This window comes from Xiphias gladius, chromosome 18, assembly GCF_016859285.1.
Source record: "Xiphias gladius isolate SHS-SW01 ecotype Sanya breed wild chromosome 18, ASM1685928v1, whole genome shotgun sequence".
Taxonomy (NCBI): domain Eukaryota; kingdom Metazoa; phylum Chordata; class Actinopteri; order Istiophoriformes; family Xiphiidae; genus Xiphias; species Xiphias gladius.
The window spans coordinates 10,846,641-10,870,566 of NC_053417.1; the positions used below are offsets into that span (position 1 = coordinate 10,846,641).

A 23,926-nucleotide genomic window follows, 5' to 3' on the forward strand; every position below is an offset into this window, starting at 1 on the left:
TACAGGATTTTGACTGGTAATGGAATGTTTAAAGGATCTGAACCTCCACCACTGTAAACCCGAGAAGAAGTTGTTAGCCCTGGTGTATTTTCAGTTCAATATATGGGTCGAATAAGCCTGCAATCATACAGAAAATCAGGCCAGGTGTGGCTGTCACTATTCACAAAATGTCTGTCCTCACTGCCAATGGAAAAAAACAATTTGTGGAAATCAGTGATAGACATGCAGCTACTTCAAGACTCTAAGTTTAGCAACATGTCTATTCTCAATACCACGGAGCATTTCATTTATTCCAAAATTATTTATGTTAATGCTCATAAACAAGGAAGACAGATTTACAGTTTTTGCAAACAATGTTTCTCGTATGCAAAGTGATTGTATAGGTGAATCAGCAAAATAGCGCAGAGACCCCCAGAATCAGAATTCGATTCATTTTATCTACGTTGCATAATGAATGAGTGTATGGGAAGATGCCCTTCATAACACAGTAAACAATTTTGGTCTGACCTGTGTGGGAGTCAGAGAGTGTGTGGGTGGCTTCTGGCGTGAGTACAATATAGGGCTGATAGAGAGAAACAAGTACAAGATTGGCAGCCTAATCATGGTGGATGAGGTCTTGTTTTGAAGCCTGCATGTCACATAGGAGTTCACTGTCTGTGTTTGTCTTCGCCCACGCTGAGAGAGGCACAAGGACAATACAGGAGGCCATTTACCAGAAAATAACAGGGAAGTGAGTGCAGGCCATTCTTGTTTTTTACCACAGAGTCCAGGCCACACTGAGCCTACAGTGTTCCTCCAGACTCCCAAATAATTTTTTTTACTTTGGCATCCAAATAAATCCTCGGACAAACAGGCACATTAAATATTGTTAAGTGCTGAATCAAATAGTCACCTAATAGAAGTGTACGAGAGATGCCAAATAAGACCTCCCTTCCTTCTTTCTTACTGTTCACTTGTTCCACTGTTGTAATACCCCAATAAAATCCACTTAGGGTCATATATGGATTGAGGAGTGCCTTATACCTATATATCCACCGTAAATCAAAAACCCACAAAATAAATACTGCACATGTACTGTGTGTAACTTGTTTGCTTAAAGGAATACTCATACATTTTAGCAAATAAGAATTTTGATCAACTTCCTGTTGTGCAATGAAGTGACTAGTAACCCATGTGATTCCAACGTGACATAAAGAGGTGAAATTGCTGTCAGTTGTTACATAAGGCTTTGTCTTTAAAGAGCAATGGTGCTGCTCACATCTTCATTTGGAAACTTAATACATACAATCCCTTTATAGATCTTAGTCTGGTCACTTGTTCTGTTTTGTTGTGTATATAGGTCGCACTAAACTGAAAAAATTCAAATATTTGCCACCTGGAACAGCAGATTTTCTTGTCCCTGCCGCTCTGCTGTTGGTCTGTGGCCCTCTGTGGGTACTTGTGGTGACCCAGGATGTACAGAGCTGTGGGGGTTGTTATCGGGGTGGGCCAGTCTCCCACAGGGGAGGTCAAGTCATTTCCTGCTCTGAGAGACCTCCGTCCCTCACAGCTGTCAGTGCAGTCAGAAGCCCACCTCCCACATCTGTGAGTCCCCCCAGTGCTTTTCTCAAAGATGTGATGGATTGCTCTGAAGGAACTCCCTCACGCTGCTACAAAATGAAAGATGGATCTCTTCTAATGATTTTTTTTTTATGAGCTCAATTTGATTAATGACATGAAACATCAAGTTTAAAACAGGAAATAATATTGAGTACAAGATGAAAATAAAAAGCAATATAATTCCTGAAATATCAAGCTGGATAGGTAGAGCTGATCTGTTTCATGTCTCTTCAGAAAATGTTGAAAGTGTTGTGAACAGCAGGTAACCCCTGAGATGAGAAATATCTCAGCAGATAAATGTCTGCCCACCACTCATTTAACAATGTCCCAGGCTGGAATAGGAAGTGAAGTAAGTAGGTGTTAACATACATGTTCTATGGTAAATACATTTGTGTAGGTTGATGTGCTGACATGGTGACACAGGGAATTCTCTTATAGAGGAACCAGCTGTGTACAAACATGTAATAGTAATTAGAGCGCCGTTACAGACTGCAGACAGACAAGCCTGTGGCTGTTTTCAGAGTCACGGTCAACCTATCGTATGTTTGAGTTTCGCATTCCTTTTAATCGTAATGCTGGTGTTCCTGTGAATCAATGCTAGAGGATGCAACAATTTGGTAAAAATGCCACAGTTACAGCGGCTACATGTGTAGGAAGTTAAAATTCCTATCCATTAAATCAAAAGTTTTATGAATAGATGAGTAAACTCTTTAGTGGGGCACGAGAGCTGAAACAAGGTGCACTGTCATACCACTGTAGACTGAAGTTGTAGTAATTGCGAAAAAACCCACAGAGAAATTATTAGGAAATTCTCAGGTCTACTTTTTTGCCCTTAGTTTTTTGCTTCTCTGTTACAACCCAACACTTCCTTCAGCCTGACATGGAACAGTCATGTTTGATGTTTTTATTTCAAAGTAGACTACCAAATAGAGGATATGTTTTATATATATCTACGAATTTATTTTATAATTACGGATAAATAGGTTTACAAATTTTATGATTAATATCTGAATCAGTGCCATTCCTTCAGACTGTATCGCTGCAGTCCGATAAGTTATGTGCGATTTGAAAAAAGACACTCATTGTTTAATATTTTTTAATTTAATGGATTTGCGGTTGGGTCTGACAATTTGGAGGCGTCAGGAAGGAATCAGACTCCTCAAATGTCTGAGTGGGCTTCGCCACCACGGCCTTTGACCTCACTCCATGAGGAGACAGCTCAGTTATCAAAGAAGCAACAACGACTGGGAAGGAGGGGAGGATGGGCTGAAAAATGATGTTTGTACTGCCTTTGACTATTGGATGGCTCAGGAACACTGGTGGTGCTATCCCTGTAAAAGACAAGAAAGCAAAAGTGTTTTTTTTTTCCCAGGGTACCAACAGAGAAAAACAAAACAGGGTCAACAGGCAAAGAAGTGATTGAGGAAGTGGCAAGGATTAAAGTGATTTAAACTCTACGACATCTGATTTCATGGTGACAACTTCAATGAATGGCAGAGACCCAAGCATGAAAAGAGCAATTCTTTGCCCAGGATACGGCACTGGAGGCCTGGGAAGCTTCTCTACCCGTGATTTCAGGCTAGAGTGTGGGCAGAGGGCCTGCAGGCCCAGCGGGATGTCTTCCGCAGTGCTGTGAACTTGATCACCAGTTCATTAAGAGTTTCAGTTGAAATGAGGGAGGATAAAGGAAGGAGAATGGAGGCTTTGCACTTTAAAGACAAATTGTATATGGGCAACGGACTTGACTTTACCCCTTTCGTCAGAGTAAAAAACATCATTTGTTGGCTCTGACCCAAGTTTGCTCATCAGGACACGGACATACTGTGTGTTTTTCGTTTTGGGTAAATGGATGTCACAGGATGTCAATATTTGCTTGTCTTCACAGTGTTCACAACTTCTGTTCTGGGGACAAAGTCGATTTGAATCACCACACGACATACAGAATGACCTTTGAGGAGGGCAAGAGAAATTAGTAAATTCTGGTAAAAATTTCTTCGACTGCTCATTAATGACCTTGCGTGTGTGTACGTCATGATTCTACTGTAACGAGTGGCGGGTGGGGGGCGGGGGCGGGGGGTGAAGAGCTGAGCTTTTCACGGCCCACAGATTTCGTCAGCAAATCATGGTCCGCGCTGTTTTAAAGGGTCTCTCCACACAACATAGCTCAGAGTCCTGAGGCATGACAAAGTCAATCCTCCGTTTTTCTTCACTCTATCTCTCACTCCCACCCTCCTCCCTTTCCTTCTCTCACCTTACTTACTCCGGCTCCATCATTTCCTGTTGAGTCAACAATAGAGCCAGACTGCACCATGTTTTACAGTTTACTGCTCCCCTCCCTGCTTTCCCCCTCCACTTCCTTGTTCACAGATGCCTGTCTTGTAAGTAGGAAAAACTAAGTGTCACATTATAACAGCCCTCCAGCAGATAATACTGCATGAAAGCAGAGTCTGAGAACAGTCGAAGCAGACGTAGGAGTCCCTTCCTGGAAACATGACTGATTCATGCAGTAAATGACTTGGAGGCATGACAGGATTATTAGCTCTGCAGAAAATTCACCACACCACTTGCCACAGCATGTCACCAGTCTATCTATATCATTATTGGAAAAAATAGAGCTTCAATTGAAAAAGGGGAACGAAAGACACAGTGAGGAAAGAACTGAAACAAGTGACAAAATAAAACAAATTAAGTCTTTACATAACCTTTTCAAATATATTGACCACTGAGTTAAATTCCTTGGAAAATATTTCTGTATTGCTATTGGCAGTTTTAGACATATCCTAGTTAAGTGGAAGGAAGTGATGCTGCGGTGAAGTAAGGCCTCGCATAAACGTAGGCAGTGCATGCCTATGTGTGAGGGAGGGTTGAGGGCAGGGCTCTGAGAAATGAAAGGTTTCTGCGGTGGACTGGTTGAGTCATTCAGAAATACAGCTGCTGACTCAGTTTGCAAACTTCTCCTGGAACACGTCGCCAGTCTTTGTGGCATTTTGTATCTGTGTGTGTGTGTGTGTGTGTCGGTGCGTGAGATCCATTCTTGTGCGGACCAAACGTCTTCATGAAGACAGGTTAAGGGAACTCCTCCAGGTAGGTCTTTATTTTGCTGAAAAAGAGAAAAATGAGACAGAGGTTGCCTATAAATTACTAAAAAGATTACACCAAACGGAAAATAAAGCATTGCCCAAAGGAGTGTCTATTCACACCAATGCTGTAATCCCACCCTGACACCAGGATGTTTTTCTGTGATTCAATCATTTCGTCATTTCTTCACTTTTCTCTACACACCCTTTTTGCCACAGTATTCTTATAACTGTGTCAGTCCAATCATCTACACAACGCGATCCATCTGGGAGTATGGACTCTGGGACATACTCCAGAATTACTCATCCTGGATGTGTTGCAAGGTCCAGGAATAGTGTGCCGTTGTTGACATTATTGTGTTCAGAGGTTAATTAAGAAGGACACCTCCCTCCATGATGGAATGTGATTACCTGATAAAATTGTAGAGCTGTTTTACCTGTGATGCAATGTGAGTCATACTGTATTTATTACACCGTGTATGCCCTGTAGTGACCTCTTTTGCTTTAATTACTGTAATTTAATGTCAATAAAACCGAAAAGCAATAACCCATGAGCATTAGCTGCTTCTGGAAACTTAAATGCAGGCATCATCTGTCTCAGCACGTTCAGACCTGCAACCAACATCTGAATCCCATAACAAGAAAGGTTAACTTTTCTAGTATTGATTGCTATAACAAATTCAGAGCATACTCAACGAGATTTTTTAATTACTTTCAGTAAACAAAAATAGCCACGCTGGCTCTCTGAAGCCAACATTAACAAGGATAGTCAAGCACCATAACCTGTGACTTGAAGTGAGTTGCTGAGCTTTGTTATGTCTGCTCTTATGGCCCACGCTAATTTCTGTTAAATTGGCACCCTTGTATTTATGAGACATGCTTATCATAGCTACAAAATTACAATTTTATTGATTATTTCATTTCATTTATTTTAGTTTATTTAATTTATTCATGTCCCTAATTATGTAACTAACTGATTATTAACCGTTATATTTTTTGCCTTCAAATATATTCATAGCTAGCTTCAAAAGAACACCTAACGGTCCCACTTTGTTGTTATCCTTAACCGAATTAGCTGCACATAAATGAAATCTAGCTAGCTACCTTACCCAACATACACAGAGCATTACTCGTTTTGATACACTGGTGTCTATCTTTATCGCCCTGGCCTGTTTTGACTTTCAGATTTAGGTGTCTTTGGCGAATTTAAAGTTAACGCCGAAGGACCGAGACCGATTAAGCAGGTTGACTATCTTAATGCCTATTCACTTAGTTAGCTAATTAGCCGAGTTTGGCTAATGTTAACGTTAACGTGAACTAACTGTCCTAGCGTTAACCAAGGTTAGTAAGCCATTATTTACTGTTTTAACACTAGCGTAGTTTTAGAGTATTAAACCAAAGTGTCAATACACTAAAGCTAATTTATAATTTTAGCTAATGCAGTTTTACTCATCAGTGGCTAACAACTAATGTTAGGCTAACGTTAGTTACAGTTGAACCCTTAGATAGTTATTAGTTTCACTTTGTATGTTTATAAAGTTACAATCTGGTACAGCTTCAACTTTATTTTATTCGTCGGACTCAAGACAGACCAAAATTCAGCATGAGTCAGCGACCATCTGCTGTCAGGAGTCAGCTGCTTGGAGATTTTTGTAAGTTATGCAGCTATGCATACAGCTACACATCGTGTGATGTTTATTCCTGAATTTCTTCATCAGACAGACCAAACACAAAAGCATTAATTCCCAGTCTGAACCACTACCACAGGTAGCAGCATTTTTGTGTGACAAATGTGTTACTTGAGGGCTATGTTTCAAAAGTAACAACTTGATTGATTCAACTGTTTACCTAGGTATCTCACACATAACACCAATGATAGAAAATGCCTCTTTTTTGTGTCCCAAATCAAATTTAAACAGTATAACAGTAAACAGTAGATATGAAATGGGACATTGCTACAGCATATTTTTAATGCAGCTGAAACAGACCTAAACATACTGCAGCTGCAGTATTGCAGAGCAGAGGCAGCCAAGCGGGCATATACAGAGAAAACCCAAGGCCTCATCTACAGAGACAAGTAAGTGGCCTCCTTCATGTCCATAGTTATAGAAACAGTTATGTATTCATGAATATAACGGCAAAAAAAAAAATCATTCGGTTAAATTTGTGTATTTTTATCATCGAATAAACAGTTGGTCAGAACTACAGCCATTTGTGCATAAAACTAGTTGTCAGAGGACAACAAGAGGGGAGATTAGATTGAGGAGTAAGGCAGTTACAAAGGTTATGGGGCAGATTGAAGCCCAAGATGGAAGAATCCCCTGTAGCAAACTATGCCAGTCTAGGATACCTTGTAAACCCTAAGTAGAAAGAATATTAAGTTAAAACAACAATTAATACTAAAACTAATGAGATTTTTGCGGCTCTTAAAGACATCTGTTCTATTTTTTCATGTTTGCTGAAGCAAAACTAGTTATATCTTCTGTAAGTTTTACATGCTTTATTCAAACTTTGTCTGTATTCATGTGTTTGTGTCTCTCTGTCATCAGACGGGAGATCCAGAGACTCCACGATGAACGTGAAGAACTTTTATGCAACCTCGGAGTCTCTCAGACTTGTTGCAGCCGTTGGACTGATGCTAGCATTCTTCAGGACCTTACTGCTGCGTTGGCCTGTGGCGACAGAATAGATGAGGAGCTGAGGGCTGAAAAAGACCAAGTGGCTTTTTTGAAAGATCAGGTAAAGTCTGTTTTCCTGTGGACTGATCACAGAGTTTCGTAAAGTGAATTCCCCCCGATTTTCTGACCAGAGTTGACCCCACTTTCTTTTCAGATTTTGAAATGGGAGAGGAAGTTGGCAGGACAGAGGAATAACGGGGGCACTGCACGCCATGATTGGAAATCTGATAGCACTAAATTGCTAAAAACCAACTGCTTAATAGAAAACAAACTGCATAGGGTTAGTGTAACAAAAAGAATCCACTTTCCCATTAATTGAAACTAGATTTCCACCAACTTCATATTTTTGTAACGGCTCTGTTGGTTTGTTTGTTTGGGTTTTATTTTTTTATTCCGACTTCAGGTGTATATCTGTTCTAGGGTCGCAAATGCTTCAATGAGCTGATGACTAGGAATGGACAGTTGAGGGAGGACCTGAAGATACTGCAAGTGGAGAAGAAACATTTCCATCATGTTCAGTCTTGGCTGGAAAAGGTAGATTCAGTTAGAATTAGGCAGTTCTTAAATTTGTATTTTGCTGCTGCTACATCCTACCAAGATGTAGCAACTGGGGTAATGCCAGAATGATGCTTTATTTCCTCTCACTTGTAAATCTTCTTGAAATCACAACATTTTAGAATTAAATTATTTTACAACAGCAGATTAAACACCATCCACCAGAGTATTGAGAATAGTACCACACAAGACTTGGATGTTGATAGCTGAGATGTTTTGGTGCGGGATGGCCAGTGAAGGGGTAATGAAGAGGTAATATTTTGAGAGTGTATACAGTTAATTATGTTATCTCATCCAGGAGCTGCATGCAATTCGCAAGGACATTTGTAACCTGATGACTAAATGCACTGAAGCCTATAATGCCAGGTAAACTATTCTGCAGCACTAAATATAGTGGCATTTCTTGTGACCCACTGTGCACAATTGTTAGGTTAGAGCACTTTCATATTTTTATTCGTTAGTTAAATGAAAGAAGATGGATCTGGTAAGAGACAACAGTGCTTACAAAGAATAATTTGCACTCCCATTCCGCTTTTTATATACTAAATGGCAGGGATTTCTAGTCAACCTTAGTTAAATGTCTTAATATTTAATGGAAGACATGGAGTACCTCAGTAACAAAAAAGAAATTCATGAGATTGGACTTCATTTGTCAAAGTCATACATTTGAAGCACACTCGCATGTGTCTGCTTATATTTATTTTCCATATCTGACAGCTTAGATTCATGAGATAAAGCACATCCACTATGTATAACTGTCTAATGTGTTGTATAATTGTGGCTGCACCTAGTGTCAAGATCCAGGAAAAACAGCGGATGCTGAGGGACCAGAATGCTAAGGATATGGCTCAGTACATCAAAGAAAAGAGCAGTCTTGAACGAGAAATCTCCCATTGCTGCAACTTTGAGGCTTTCCTAGACATAAAGGCTATTGTGCACACCAACCAGGACATTGACCACAGAGAAGGTGACTATAAACTTCATGCTATGAACACAAAATGCCTTTTGGCTAGACCACATTATTTCAGATCCCTAAAATAGGATAACAATGGGAAAAAATACACTCCAGATTGCATATTAGAACAATCACTTACTGTCCTTTGACCAAACCAGGTCATCCTTTTGAGGATATTATTTCATAGATTTTAGTTTCAGCAACCTGAAAGATAGAACTGAGTGTGCTAAGTTCCATCACCCTGCTGTTCCCATAAAGAATGGCACTATGTACTTAATTGGCTGCTATGCCAAAGCTGCTTGGCAGTGTGTCATACTTTCTCCTGTTGTGTAGAGTGCTGGGTTGCCTTTTTCCACACACTCATTATATGCTTCATCATTATTGCTGTGATATTCCACAGCATTTTGAGGTCTGCTAGTGCTAATTACAGACTGTTCAGCACAGATACTGTCTCCCCAGTCCAGTGTTTACTTCTAATTAAATAGGTTGACTTCTAATCAAATAAACTAGTGACACCTTGTGTTTAGAAGATGTTACTTCTCCACTAACAAAAGCCTTGCAAAGGGGACGGAGGAAAGGTTTTTATATTGTTACTTATTATTTATTCTGAAAGCACCCCCCCCCCCGCCCGAAAAAAAAAAGTTTGCTGTACATTATACCTTATATAAAGCAACTCCGGTTCAAGATTCATCCATTATGCATGATAATTAAACAACCTTGTATGAGTTTTCCACATTTGTCCCCATAGTTCAGAAGTGCAAGCAACCAGAGTCTAAGGATTGGACACTGGAAGATTTTCAGAATGCTATCAAAAAAATCTTCAGAGAGACAGGGGAAAGGGACCTGGACAAACTGGTCAGGAACTTCATACAAAGTATGAAAAAATTCTGTGGAGCATTAAAGGTTACAGAGGAACTGGAAGTTGGGCATTTTACCAGCAATCAAAATATTTTGTGATATATTTTTGTCAGTGGAGGGGCAGAACTACACTTTACTGAACTTTGTCAACTACCAGCACAATGTAGCAGAGACCATTCGAAGGCAGATCGCTCAGGTTGGTGTTGGCTGTGTGTGTGTGTGTGTGTGTGTGTGTGTGTGTGTGTGTGTGTGTGTGTGTGTGTGTGTGTGTGTGTGTGTGTGTGTGTGTTGGAGAGATAGGAAGACAGACAAAGAAGAAAACAAAATGTTATCGTGGTTGTAAACTGTCTTCCATTATGTATTGGATTAAAAGATTCGCAATGAGAGGGAGATTTTTTCAGCTGAGGAGCAGCAGCAGCATGAAGAGCAGCAGGCTCTTCGGATGAGAGTTTCCATCAAGCAAGAAGCTACAGAGCAACAGCTCCCAGTTTATCAACAGCGTGTTCAGTTCATGGAAAAGCTCCTTGATCAGCTCAACGAAGGTACAGCATAGTGCACCTCTGCATAACATTATCCTTTTGAAGGAGGGCAACAGAAACATGACAAACTATGGAGTTTTTATCTGTCTCTTCCCAATAGAAAACATACATTTATTATCATAAATAACGTATAGGATATACACTTTGTGAATGTCTATGTCTAAAAACATAAGACAGTTGTGGAATAATTTTTGCTTTGTAAAGTGGAAGAAACCATCGTTTGGGAAATTATGTTCTAGCACGCAAGTGTGTTTGTGTGTGAGCAAATAAAAATAGTCACCAACTAGTTCACCTTCATTTCAATTTGATTTGCCCACGTAAAAGGGTAAAAAACAACAATGCAGAGTTACACCTATTGGGTTAGAGCACATGTATAGAAGCAAAAGTAGGCTGTAAATGCTTAATTCATTTAAATTTGCTCCGTGTTGGGTAGCAACTGCAGGTGTCGTCTCGATGGCAGAACCATCAAACAAAATAGAGTAGCTGTCACTAGCTATACTGTACATGAATAAATATAGACAAGTATAGAAATCAGCTTATTACTTTGCAGACAATGAAGTTTCATCTAACAGTGGGAGATAAAATAAATGTAATAACGTCAGTGTTGTAGAAATATGGTATTTTTATATATCTCTCAACTCTTTTTACTAGGTGTCAAATCATTGCTCCAGATCAGCTATGACAGCTTGGTGAGCACCTCTGATGGATTCCAGGATGAAAATGTCACAGGGTACCTGAGAATGGTGGAGGACAGAGTCAATGAGCTTCTCACTCTGCAGTCCTATCTTTACTTCCAGGAACACCAAAGCCAGTGGGTATGTGGTCATGAAATGTCTTGTCGATGGAAAGTTGATATACTCTCAGAGCAGCCAGTACAGCCAGAATTGAGTTTCTGGCCTTTGCATTTGGAGAGCTTTCAGGCAGCTGCTGCCTCAAGTTCTGCTCATCAATTGATTCTTCTACCCCCCATACCACCATGCTCTCAGCTTTCTGAAATTTTAAAGGCCACATGAGGGTCTTTTAGCAACCTCATATTTGTGAAAAGAAATTTAAAATGAATCGGGGGAGCGTAGAAAGTGATGAAAATCCCCATCACTACCGCTGCACTTTCTCACCTCCAGGATGTTGACAGTCTCAGTACCATTGCTGGCCAGCTCCTGGGAATAACCTCACCATCTTTCAACCAGACCACTGCTGGTGCAACCCCTGCACCTGAGTAAGTTTTTTTTTTTTTTTTAATCTTGGAAAGTGTGCAGGTATCAGACATGATGCTCAACAATCAGTGATGTAGGATGATCAGTCCCAGGCAGATGGTTAGCAATAGTATAATCCTTAATCATCCTCTTGTCAACTTTTGGATTTGATGTTTGCATGAATACAATTTCTGTGATACCTCAGTAATGACCAAGACTCAGTGGAGTCAGTGCTGCTGGAAGCAAAGGAGCCAGTGAGTAGAGAGGATCTACTGACACTGGTTAATAAGAGGGTGAGTACAATTGACAATCAAAATTAAATAAATACATAAAAAGATATGTACAAAGCAAATTACCTGTTTAACTTCAGTCTTACATTTTATCATATTCTTTTGTGTGCAGAAGTTATCAATCTCGGGTAGACCACATGTAGATTATTATGAGTCAGTTGACATGTAACTCTTCTATGTCTATGTATGGGCAAAAGTAAAAGTTGTGAATACACGGCCTGCTTTTCAATAATATTCCTATGTTTAAATCCTTGCTTTGCTTATTGCAAAAGGTGTATTAGACATGATAAAAAGGTTCTCTTTCATTTGTCCCTCAGATTCAGAGGGAAAAAAAGACAGACTGACCTGAAGTTTACAGTTGGTGCTGCTTCTTGAAGAACATACATAACGTAGCAACACAAAGCCATGAGTTTGAGAGTTGATACTATACAATATGCTTCTTAGTGAATGTTTATATAGACATAATATGCAGTGAGGCTTAAGTGCACCAGTTATTCAACAGAGAATAACCTGCTTAAGATAACAATTAACTTGGATTTAAGAGACGTAATTTATATTTATGTATGCTGTATATTTATCTACATTTTTTCACAGTCAATGGTATGTGTGCATTCAAGAAATTTATTTTCAGTTAGTTAATCTCTTCTCTTGAATAAAGGTTAATCAGTAGTTTAGCACAGTAGTAGTTTTTTTTACATTTAAGCCCTGAGCATTTCATGAAGATGTTCAGAGTGACAGCTCAATCTCTTGAGTGATTGTAAATTTCCTGAGATATATTTTACACCGTGACAAAGGTGGGAAAAGACTTTCAGAGGCACATTAAGAGCAAACAATGAGTCAGAGACAGTTTAAATTACACAGATTCCCAACTTTTTATTAGAAATTATGAGAATACTTGACATGAACATTACTTACTCAAAAAAAATCAAACAAATTATTACAACAAATGATCAAGTTCTTGTCGTAGTACTTAGAAAAATTAGAAAACTAAGCAGATTCACTCAGTCAGTCACACAGACACATATACACAGTATTAAAATCCCTGAGCCATATGAACTAAATAATCAGCTTAAATTCAATCCAAGATTTGGCCTTTCATTCATCAGTCTAATTGTGTCTTTAATCATCCAGGTGCCATCGTAGTGTTTGATTTCTAAGGTGAGGTGTTTCTCAGTCATCTAGCTCTGTCTTAACTTCACCACAGTACACCACCCTGCCCTCCAGTCGTGAACGCTCAGCTTCAAACACCAGTAAATGGCTCAGCAGCGTCTCCTCAGGACCCGATCGGATCAGGGATGGATCATTGTTCTGCATGCACAAACACACACACACACATACTCGGCTGATCTACCAGCACAGTCAATGTTTCCAAATCCTATACATCCTTTAAACCCAGTGTCAGAGCCTAACCCACAGGTACAAAAATGGAAATGAAGTGAATATATATCATCTGTCCTTATCGCAAACAGCTACAGCTTCAAGTATGACTCAACTGTCCATAAAAGATTCAAATCAAAGCTGTTCATTTACTGCAACAACCAAAGGAGCTGATTTTGTTTTTTTGCCAGGGAGAAAAATAAAAGCTCTACAGAAAACTATGCCTCGACAAAATAAAAAAATTAAAAGTATTTATAAGCACTCACCGCCACAGCAGAAATAAAGGCATCCATAAGGTGGTAGTCTGCTCCACCATGTCCACCCATGCCAAAATACCTGGGGGTATTATTGCATGCTTTGTGCTTTGTGGATCTCTGGGTCAGAAAGTCAAACACGCGTACCTCATGGCCATCATACGACAGCTCCCCCTGTGAAGATACACGTCATTATATAGGCACTTTAGCTGATACATCCATCTTAGAAGTACAGTGCTAATTAGTTAACATAAATAACAATTGGTCAACTCATGATAGAGGAGCTTAAATCTGTGTTTTCTTCTGGTCTTAAAGGCTGCGTTATAAGTTATAGTTAACTGTGTTTGACCTCAGTGAAATCAATGCTGCTTTGGATTTTTCAAACTTACCTGGTTGTTGAATCCACACACTAACGATTCTCTTTCTACAAACTTTCAGGTGTTTAAATTTCTAAGAGTTTCAATTGTTAGATTGATAACATATCAATTCGATATTTGATAACACACACTTTAGGTCACTTTGGACGAGGTGCTGTGTTTTGTGGTATGGGCGAGGCCCCTAAGGTCCGTGAGACGGAACTCTTACTGCCTAGGGAAGGCACTTTCTTGTTCTTCACGACCTCACTAACGCTCTTGAGGCTGACTGGCATCAAATGCTTTCAGCCAGGTTCCAAAATCCAGTGGAAAGCCTTGCCATGAGAGTGGAGGCTTTTATGTTATAGCAGCATTTTAATACTCACGATGATTTGAATGAGATATGGATGTAATGTTTGGGTGTACTCCTACCCTACTGTGATAGTTGATTGTTTTCATTATAGCCCTCAAACATGTTGCTTTCTGGGCGCCAAATGTCGATGCATTTTTTTCCTGCTGGCTTCTTTTCCTTGCAGCACCTCTTGTATGTTAAAGATTAGCATTTCCTTTCCTTCCAGTCCTACCTTGCTGCCATAGATGGTTGTTTTTCGCTTGCACACCTCCTCAGTGAAAGCTACCATGGAGAACGCTGCTGTCAGACCCCCTTCAAACTCCATGTTAACAACCTGAGCAAACAGAACAAATAAACAAGACAAGACCAAGGGGAAACAGAGATATGCTTCTAAATGTGAATAATGACCTCACATAATCTTAGCTTAAGCATCACAAATACAGTATTTTTAGAGGAAAGTAAATTATGAATTTTCAGTTTAAATAACTTTTTGAAAATGGTGAAAATCTTTAGTTACTGGACACAGTTTAAAAGAAAGACAAATATTACATAAGTAAGTGACAATGCAAATTTTGGAATCAGGAAGAGATGCAAATAATAAAAGGCAGCTTGAGCAATAGTACAGAGCAAGAGATGTGAAACGGCAATACAGCCTGTGGCATTATGCAAAATAAATACAGTAATGCCACACAGCATTCAGCTTATTCTAGACAGGATCTGAGATGATGTTACAAAAATCAGACTATAGTGTTTTATTTGAAAACCACCCATTATTTTATAGTCTTCTTTACAGTATATGATGTTTTACTGTGATTTCTAACATGTCAGGTCACTCTTAGGTCTGCACATATTGGCAGCAGGGGGGCGCTAGTATGTTGTGCTACAGAGATTAAGAGCCAGTCTTGAATGAGTTATAAAGCCAGTTTTCCTAACCTGGTTACTGCAGACATCGTTGTCACACTTGTACACACAGCGGCCATACGGTCCAGTCCGCAGCGCCTCGGTTACTGACTCGATGTCTGGCAACGAGCTCGGACATATGACTGATACAGGCCAGCCAGTGTGGCCCTGGCACAGTACATATAAAAATACGTACAACATAATGTTCACAGACGGTTGAGTATAGTAGATAACTGGTGAAAACAGCGTGTGGAAATGTTAACCTGTTTCACTCTGTCCAGGTAGATTTTGCGTGCCGAGTATGGACAGTCTCTTTCTACAGAACAATCCATGCAGCGATCCGCGGCGCCTGTTGGCTGACAAAAAAAAATACCAAACAATGTCTCATTTAATATTGACGCTCAGTGTAGAGATTTCTGTTAGCAATAGAACAGCAGAGAACTGTCATGGATGTCACACATCTCAATGAAACAAAAACGCAACTCAGCACTGTTGAAAAGGATTTAAGTGACGTGGTGTGAAGTTCCACAAAGCATTCGTAGATCTTCATTTGCTCGCAATTGCTACTAATTTCCTTCGTAAAATGAATGACTCTTTGTATTGGGCCCCATGCTGGGAACAGACCACGTACCATGCTGTCTTGTCGGAAGTGGCTAACAGATCCAAATGATGACACTTTGACACACCTGCAAAGTACAAACTTCTGTGTTAATGCTTAATCTTAGGAAAAACAGATTCAACTCACGGAAAACAACCTCGCCGCCCTGGAAACAGACACTGTGGCCCAACAAAACCACCAGGGTAATGGGTCTGGTTGCTACTAGCATAATTTGGATAGATACTAATTATAACACTTGATATCATCTAGTTGACCAACCAAATTATTTATTCTAGTGTTGACTGCATATTATCCGGCACATTATTTCTAAACCTTAGACAAGCTTCAAGTCGATCATTGTCTACTGTCTGATGAATTACCTGCGTGATCCAGCCCAGTCATGTATTAGGTCGATGTCATGGCACGATTTTGCCAAAAGAACAAAAGAGCTCTCGGCTTCGTTCCTCCAGCTTCCTCGAACAAATGAGTGAGCAAAGTGATAAAACCCAACCTAGAACGAGAGGTTGATGCTGCTTTAAAACATACTGTAGAAATGTAACACTGTATTCATTTCCTGGGTAAATATTCTCTACAAAATTCAAGTGCATATAAGTTTCAACTGGAACAACATCAGGTTCTTAAGTTTATGAATATCTTTGTGTATTTGGAACAGTTTGGGCCTTGATTTAAGTAAAGCCTTGACGATTTACCATACTATTACTATTTTTTTTTTCCTCTGAATTTCCATTCTGTTTGCATTCTTACCGGCTCAAGGTGCTGAATATGGATCACATCACCTATGACTCCAGCATCTATCAGCTCCTAGAGAAAGATTGCTTAATTTAATTTTCAACCAAACATCCTTACCAAACCAAACCTTCATGAAATTCAGTCACAGGTTTGCTGCTGTCAGATTTTCAAAACCAACAGGTACTGAGCGCTTTATTACCTCTGATTATTGATTTGATTGATCACAAGTAATGACATTTTAGCATTTTGCTGACTGATCTTGATACTACAGATGCTAGGGGTGTGTTGTTAATTTGAATTAGGGATTAATAATTCTAATATCTTTTTAAAGGTACCTAAATTTACATCTTTGAATACAAAAACTGTGACTCATGCCTGGTGAAGAAAACCGTCAGATATCTTGATAAACCAAGTGTGACAGAAAAGCGTTTACCTTTATCTTGTGGATGGTGGGATCATACCGGAGAACATGACCCACTGACAGCATCACACCACTCTGAGTGCAAGCCTGCACAATCGCCGTGCAGTCTTCGGCAGTTGTCTAAGGTCATGTGAACACATTCACGGGCAAGGAAGGCATGAGTGTCACAGAAATACAACCATAGAAATGAGGAGAGAGGAGAGTTTTAGTATCTAGGAAATGGACAATTATGGATGAAATAGTATCTTTTCCACCAAAAAGGACTCCTTATTTTATTTTATTTTTTTTTTATCAAAATACAAAATTACAAACTAACACACAATAAATTACTGTAAAAATCAATCTGTAGGATCATTAACACCCATATCAAAGTTAAAGTTATATTCTATGTTAAGAGGGTTTAGGTTTAATCTCAATTACACAACACTCACTGCCATTGGTTTCTCCAACAGAATATGGTAGCCCTTCTTTGCAAAGGCCACAGCAGGATCCTGGAGAAGACAAACTAGTTTAGTAGGATGATTAACCAAGAAACAATGACAAAGTTTCCAAATACATCATTTTCAGGCCAATAATAAGGTGAGACTCTAGGGCAGTGGCTGGAGATTGCTGATGATACGGAAAGACTCATATACTGTATGTTCTGACAATTCAATAACTCAACTTTATTGAAAAATGGGAAAAGTGGACCGCTTATAAAGACTTAAGTTAAGTTTTATCTTCATGTTGGTGTTTCTTCTGCAGTTTCAAAATTAAAAACAATAAAAATTTAAGTTAAAAAAAAAACTGAGGAGGGTGCTACTCAAAAGACTAAAATTTGACACTATACATATAGTGTATACAGAATATACATACATATATATATATATTATGTTTACCTTATGAAGGCGGTCTGGAGTACAGATTAACACAGCATCGGCAAACTTCTCTCTTTCAACTACAACGTGCCAGTCTAGTATGAAAAAAAGGGCATTCAATAATTTAGCAGGAGGCAGATAATAATAAACAATAAAGTGCATGTTTTCTTCTTCTGATGCTCACCATCAAATGTGTCTTCATCTGCAATTTTGTGTTGCTGTTGAAGTTTGGTGCGAGCAAATTCCCTTGGGTCAACAACTCCAACGACCTGACATGGTAAAGTAAGAGTAAACAAAGTGGACATAACAAGTGCTCTGTTCCAACATTACAATTTAATGCCTGGGCAGGAGGAAAAAGTATTCAGATAATTTACTTAGGCAATAAATCAGGGAAAAACACTCGGTTACAAGTAAAAGTCCCTCGTTACATTTTTGTTTTTTAAACTATTGTCAGCAAAATGAACTTAAAGGCTGATGAGGTCAACGACAGGGCAGTTAAGGAACTATTTACTTTACTGCCCTTTTTCAGCCTGTATTGTTACAGAGAAGTTGGATTTCCGTCTTTCTGTGTCTCCTCGTACTGTGACACAAACGTTTCTACGACACTCGACGTGTTTCTTTCACGGGTGTCTCCTTAGTGGCCCACTCCGTGGCTCACAGAGTCCGGGTGGTGTGTCTACATTTTCCCGAGTGTCGTCGGGCTGCAGGGCAACCTCTGCTGACCTTCATGCGTCCAGGATGGATGGATGCAAACTCGGAGTAGATCTGCCCCCGACAGCCGGCTCCCACCACGATGACACGGACGGGGGAGGTCATTCTGGCACCCTGTGAACTTTAACGCAAAGCTTGTAAACACGCCTCAAACATTGCTTGAGGAAAAAAAACAAACATATGGGTTATTATTCACAACATCTACAGTTCACTAGATACAGATTAGCCATCAACTGAAGTTGAGATAATGTTACAGTTTAAACACCACTTTATCCATCCAAACGCACTGGTTAGAGACCCTAACAGATATGAGCGTACAGATAGCCCACCAGAATGTGTTAAACAGTGCTTCTGGTAAATAACATCTGTCGGTTTATGGCTTGGCCGTTTGGCTCAGTACCTGCTTTGTCCCATGCGGCTGTCAAAACCTTCTGTGTATCCTCTGCGTCGGTCCGGTTCTGTTTCAGACACGGGAGTCCTCGCACTGCGAATGACCACAACCGTGGTGGTGGTTCACTTCTTCGAGGATGAAAAGCCAACCCCACAGCAGTCAGAAGGTTTTACTAGCGCCCCCTACAGTGTGCAGGGGGGACGTCCGCTAAATTCCTCGCTCCTCCTTAACTGTCACTTCTTCGTCTGAAAATCCCAGTTCGCTTCAGGATTAAAGGGGAAGTGCACCCTGATATAGACCTCACACACCTGGTGATTATCAGTCATCCAGGTAATAGGATATCTGGAAGTTTTTAAAAAAATAAACTTTATCAAATACATAAATATAACCATTTGCAATCATTATGGCATCATAAAATTAAATGTGGGCACCAGACAGAGCTAAAAAAAAAGTTTAGTAAAAATAATAATCTGAACAAAATAAACTAAAAAAGAGAATCAAAAAACGGTTAACTGATGTATGTACTAGGGGTTTTCAGATAGACCAAGTCAAGTCATTGGTCAGACTTTGCAGTCTTTTGGCGTTTTTAGAAAGTTTGGGGATGAAAGGGATTTACAAAATCCTTTATGAAACCTAAGAAAGGATGGTTTCGTTTTCCTGAGTCTTATACAAATAGAATTTCCCAAGTATGATAATAGTAGATGTTTAACAAAAGGGTCTTTTATGAGGTTTACCGAGCATTATAAAGGTCAGCCCAGTGAGTCACGATTTAACACCTCATGCCGCAACAGATTTCCCGAAAATATCCCGACAGCCCCCGAATGCAACATTTTTAGCTTTTAGTATTATTATTTTTGTATTTTATGTATTTTGTTTCTTGGGTTTCATAATGACAGATGTGTTAATCCTATTGGTTCACTTATCAAAATTAACTCTTAGCAGATAAATATCTGTTGAAACGCTTAAAAGGGGCTGCAGCGCTACTAAATCCCTGTTACCTATACAGTTATCTACGCAGTTAGTTGATGACAAAAATCAATCAAAAAGTCCACAATCCCACCAAACAAATACTATGAATATTCATCGGTGTCAAGCGTAAATGTAGAGGGGTCTCCGGAGATCTTCGGCTATCTTCGTCAGAACCGAGCCCTACGTACTGCTAGGGTCACATGACGCGACTAGCTCCGCAGCGTGAGCTCAGCTTTCTACTGCCCGGTAGCTATAAAACATTTCTGATGCTAACTAACACTTGCGTCTGAATATTGATATCCTCCGACTTAGAAAAGTAGCTTTACCTCACGACGCAGTATTTTGTAGAAGCCTAGTCTAAGAGCTATACAACACAGAGCCGCGCTTTTGGAAATATTTTGGACATTTTTTCTCTGCTAGCTAGCCAAGGTTAGCGCGTTAGCTAACAATAACAGTAACATCAACATGAACATCGACAACGTAAATCAGTCTGTCACAACTGGAGTGCCATCTACGACGTCTTCAACTTCAAGTAATTGTATTGCAAATGATAATGCAACAACCAACGTCAGCAGCATCCCTTCGGTCACCAGTAATGGTAACGCTATGTGACTTTGGCTAATGTTATTGTGCTAAAGACTTAGCTTAGTTCAAGGTAGGATAGCCAGTGTTTTTTTTTTTTTTTTCAACTGAAGATGGATGATTTGTTTACCTGTCACAATATACACTCAATTGGCGGTTTATTAGGTACACTTAGCTAAAAGTAATGCAGTCTAATCCAACAGTCTTTTAATAAATCCTCACTTCATGAAGGTTATAACGTTGAGCTTTTATTGAAATTGTTTTATAGAGCTGTTTGATTTATTCATTCGTTGGTTCAATATAAACTCATCCCAATAACTTCCATCACAGCTTCCACATCAGCCGCCATGGTGACACCATCAGCAGACACATCTGTCTCCAACGGCGTCTATGTGCCTGGTGGCATCACCAATGGAGATCTAAAACCTGCCCTTTCTACCACGCCCCTGGCAGATTTCCTCATGCAGCTGGAAGAGTACACTCCCACAGTGAGTGAAGTGTTGTCAGTCACCTTACTATATAATGCTTTCACACATACAAAGACATTATCCAAAAGCCCAGAAACTCAAAACAGCTTTATACACCTCGGAAATTTGTCTACCATGCCAGCCATGTTAATAGATAACCACCTCTAAATTAAATGGAACTCAGTTGAGAAACTGATTATATATAAAATATGCAGATGGGTACAGTTTGTCTGTTTTTGGTTTATCCAGTGACTGGAAAATCAAGGCACTCAATCACATTAATGCAAAAATCCTGTAAATTCAACGAAGCACTGTTGAATAATTTGCCTAAGTTCGATCAGTGTATTAAAATGGTTAAATAATTAACAACATTAAATGAACATTCACGACAACCTCATACCCCCCAACTCGGAATGAAAATAAAATTTTGTTACTTAACAGCCACTGTCCTCCCAGAGGCTGTACCAGTGTTCTTGCTACAGGGAATTGGTTGATCATCACTGGATTGTAGACACACAGTAATAATGTTCTTCAGAAATTAGTGTCTATATCATTGAAAATGGGCCATTACCACAAGCTGAAGTCTGCTCTTTTTTTCTTTTTCAGATTCCTGATGCAGTTACAGGGTACTACCTCAACCGGGCTGGCTTTGAGGCGTCTGATCCAAGAATGTAAGTCCTACAAAGGCCACCTGCAAATTCAGTGTGAGTGGCTCTGCCTGATAACCCTTGGAACCAAATAACACAAATCCCACTGCTGGTCATAGTAGTGTTGGTGAGATGAAGCTTCATGAAGCACTGAAGCATTCCAGCAAAGTAGTTCGAGAAAAGGTTCATTTCTTGGTGCTTCATGTTAACAGTATGACATCTACTGGCTAGAATGTAAACTAGGCAAATACAAACGTTTGTATATTACAGATTAAATATCAGTTTAAGGGAAACCATGATTGTATTTTTTTCTGAGCAAACCTTTATGGTAATTACAGTAAGGGCAGTCAACATTTTCTAAGCAGCAAATGTATTAATATCAGTCAAGTTAGGGTCAATGTCTTTGTTTTAATTGAAGTGTGAAAATTGAGTAGTAGGTGTGCAATGTGGGCAAGGAACATGTAACCTATAATCAAAAATGATTTTGGAAAAACAGTTCATTCATTTTATAGAGAAATAACAACTTGTGAAATGTGCTGGGACTAATTTTTTTTTTTTTTTTAAATGGTCTCCCCTGCCTTGGAGAACAATCTTTCACAGGGCATAGATAAGGCACTTCCACGAAAAATGTCAATCAGTGTTATAGACCAAAAACTATGAAAATGCATAATTTCTCTCTGAGGTCTGATATACACAGTCAAATGTCAGCCCATAATTTGAACCGCCACCAAAAGCGGTCACGTGGTAAAGACGGGAAGCGAGGCTTAACACGTCTTCAGTTACATCAAATGTCTAAAAAGATACATGTTTCGATACGCGCTTCACTGGAAAAGCTCAGCTGTACTCAACAAATACTTCGAAGCCTCAGCCTCTCAAGTAACATCTCTGGTTCATAGTTGTCTCATTTAAAAATTAAAATCATAACTACCAGCTTACAGAGATAAAATGGGCACAAAGGGAGTTCCTGAGCAGCTGCAGATGGAGAGCTTTTGAATGGGTGAGTGAGAGGGACATTGTAAAGCCCTTTGGTCAGAAGCCTCGAATAAAAACAGTCCATTCACCAGTCCTTGTAGCTTTTTTAAATGACTCGTTTGGAGTTTAAAAATCTGAGAATCTGAGTTAAATGTTTAAATGATTTATTTAAAAAAATTCCTTGTAAGGTAGTACAGGTATGGAGTTTTAAAAAGGATTTGTTTTGTGTTTAATCAGTAACCTGTGACAAGATAGAGCCACAGTTTGTTAACTGAGGCAGGAGAATGGGGAATTATGTTTGACAAGGTGAGATAATAAAGTGAATCTGTCAAACAGATCTGAACATTGGCATATTAATCTGAAAACTGAAACCTTTTTAGGAAAATACAGTCTGCTTCATGTGCTGAAGTGGCTTGGATATAGTATTGTAATTACTGCCCGTGATGACGGCTTTGCTGTCTGAATGATAGTGACAATTCCCGAGTGATAATGCTAAGGTAAACTCATTTGTTTACGATGTTCGATTGACTGTCATGCATGTCTGACTTGAATTAAATGGGATTTTAATTTATTTTTAAAAAACACAGGAGCTATTATATACCTGTATAAAGTATACATTAGTATTGGTATACTAATTTATACTAATGTATACTAATTTTGTATACTTACCATCATTGGCATATATGAGCAGGAATTACAGACTTTTTAGCCTAGTAGGCCATTTATAGACATCTTTTTGATAGATGCTGCTATGATTTCTTGGAAGTGAGAATAAGATCAGAGGAATTCTTGGATCTGACTCATTTTTTTCCCCTGTAATAGATAGACACAGTCTGACTGTACATACAGGAGAAATCACAGCAATTTTTTATTTTTCATTTCTACAGAATCCGTCTGATCTCCCTTGCTTCTCAGAAGTTTATCTCAGACATTGCCAATGATGCGCTGCAGTACTGTAAAATGAAGGGCACTGCCTCAGGAAGCTCAAGGAGTAAGACAAAGGTCAGTGTTTCTCTCATTTTTAACATGCACTTTAAATGTAATACCTCCATACAGTATTTTGACAGCGCGATATGTGAGAGCAGGTGAATGTTGTCAAACGATGGGGAAAGTTGTCACCTGCATTTAATTGCTCTGATGATAATTTTATTCTCTTCTTAATGGTCTCATTTTATGTCTTCTCCATATGTAGGACAAGAAGTACACTCTGACTATGGAAGACCTAACTCCTGCCCTCTCAGAATATGGTGTCAATGTCAAGAAACCATATTACTTCACATAGAACCGTCTTTGTTTGAGGCTGTTTGCTTTTGCTAGGTTTATCTCCCTGCTGACCGACTAGTCTGTTAACACCTTTATTGTTAAATGGTTTTTTTGATCACAGTGCTTCAGTACAGCTTTGACAACTCTTTGTACTCACTTTGCCATTTGTTTTTTTTTTGTGGAGCCACTTAGGGTTATGTTAAATTGTAACAATACATTTTATTGTGAAAATAAAACCCTTAACAAAAACCTTGATGTTTGTCTAAGTTGTTACATCTGGGTTAAGTGTTTGCCAGTAACGGTGTGTGGATGCAGTAG

The 23,926-nt window shown here is 39.3% G+C and overlaps 3 protein-coding genes across 6 annotated transcripts; 2 read left to right on the plus strand and 1 right to left on the minus strand.

The window, feature by feature from the left end:
• The first annotated feature begins 6,109 nt into the window (after positions 1–6,109).
• Positions 6,110–12,262, plus strand: LOC120803946 (outer dynein arm protein 1-like). The gene is made up of 14 exons (XM_040152997.1): positions 6,110–6,328; positions 6,654–6,753; positions 7,226–7,415; positions 7,509–7,634; positions 7,775–7,888; positions 8,208–8,275; positions 8,701–8,876; positions 9,613–9,738; positions 9,836–9,918; positions 10,096–10,264; positions 10,913–11,076; positions 11,383–11,477; positions 11,660–11,747; positions 12,062–12,262. Exons 1-14 carry the CDS (start codon positions 6,280–6,282, stop codon positions 12,086–12,088), a joined length of 1,575 nt encoding a protein of 524 aa, XP_040008931.1. The 5' UTR covers positions 6,110–6,279; the 3' UTR covers positions 12,089–12,262.
• Positions 12,263–12,614: 352 nt separating this feature from the next.
• zgc:154075 (uncharacterized protein LOC556929 homolog) lies at positions 12,615–19,864 on the minus strand. Of its 2 annotated transcripts, XM_040152992.1 has the most exons (15): positions 19,769–19,864; positions 18,718–19,050; positions 18,330–18,438; positions 17,791–17,875; positions 17,628–17,701; positions 17,181–17,240; positions 16,762–16,869; positions 16,344–16,400; positions 15,959–16,089; positions 15,612–15,666; positions 15,244–15,336; positions 15,014–15,148; positions 14,313–14,414; positions 13,388–13,549; positions 12,615–13,052 (listed from the first exon to the last, which is right to left on the minus strand). In XM_040152992.1, the coding sequence occupies exons 2-15, from the start codon at positions 18,729–18,731 to the stop codon at positions 12,915–12,917; spliced, it is 1,323 nt and encodes a 440-aa protein (XP_040008926.1). In that variant the 5' UTR covers positions 18,732–19,050; positions 19,769–19,864; the 3' UTR covers positions 12,615–12,914. The 2 variants fall into 2 exon arrangements, with proteins under 2 accessions (XP_040008926.1, XP_040008927.1); XM_040152993.1 differs by lacking the exon at positions 19,769–19,864 and having other exon boundaries at positions 18,718–19,062.
• taf10 (TAF10 RNA polymerase II, TATA box binding protein (TBP)-associated factor) lies at positions 19,792–23,820 on the plus strand. 3 transcript variants are annotated; one of them, XM_040152996.1, is made up of 5 exons: positions 19,792–19,923; positions 20,590–20,747; positions 21,333–21,397; positions 23,233–23,347; positions 23,538–23,820. In XM_040152996.1, exons 1-5 carry the CDS (start codon positions 19,878–19,880, stop codon positions 23,625–23,627), a joined length of 474 nt encoding a protein of 157 aa, XP_040008930.1. In that variant the 5' UTR covers positions 19,792–19,877; the 3' UTR covers positions 23,628–23,820. The 3 variants fall into 3 exon arrangements, with proteins under 3 accessions (XP_040008930.1, XP_040008929.1, XP_040008928.1); XM_040152995.1 differs by having other exon boundaries at positions 19,817–20,209; XM_040152994.1 differs by having other exon boundaries at positions 19,817–20,275; positions 23,538–23,819.
• Positions 23,821–23,926: the final 106 nt, after the last annotated feature.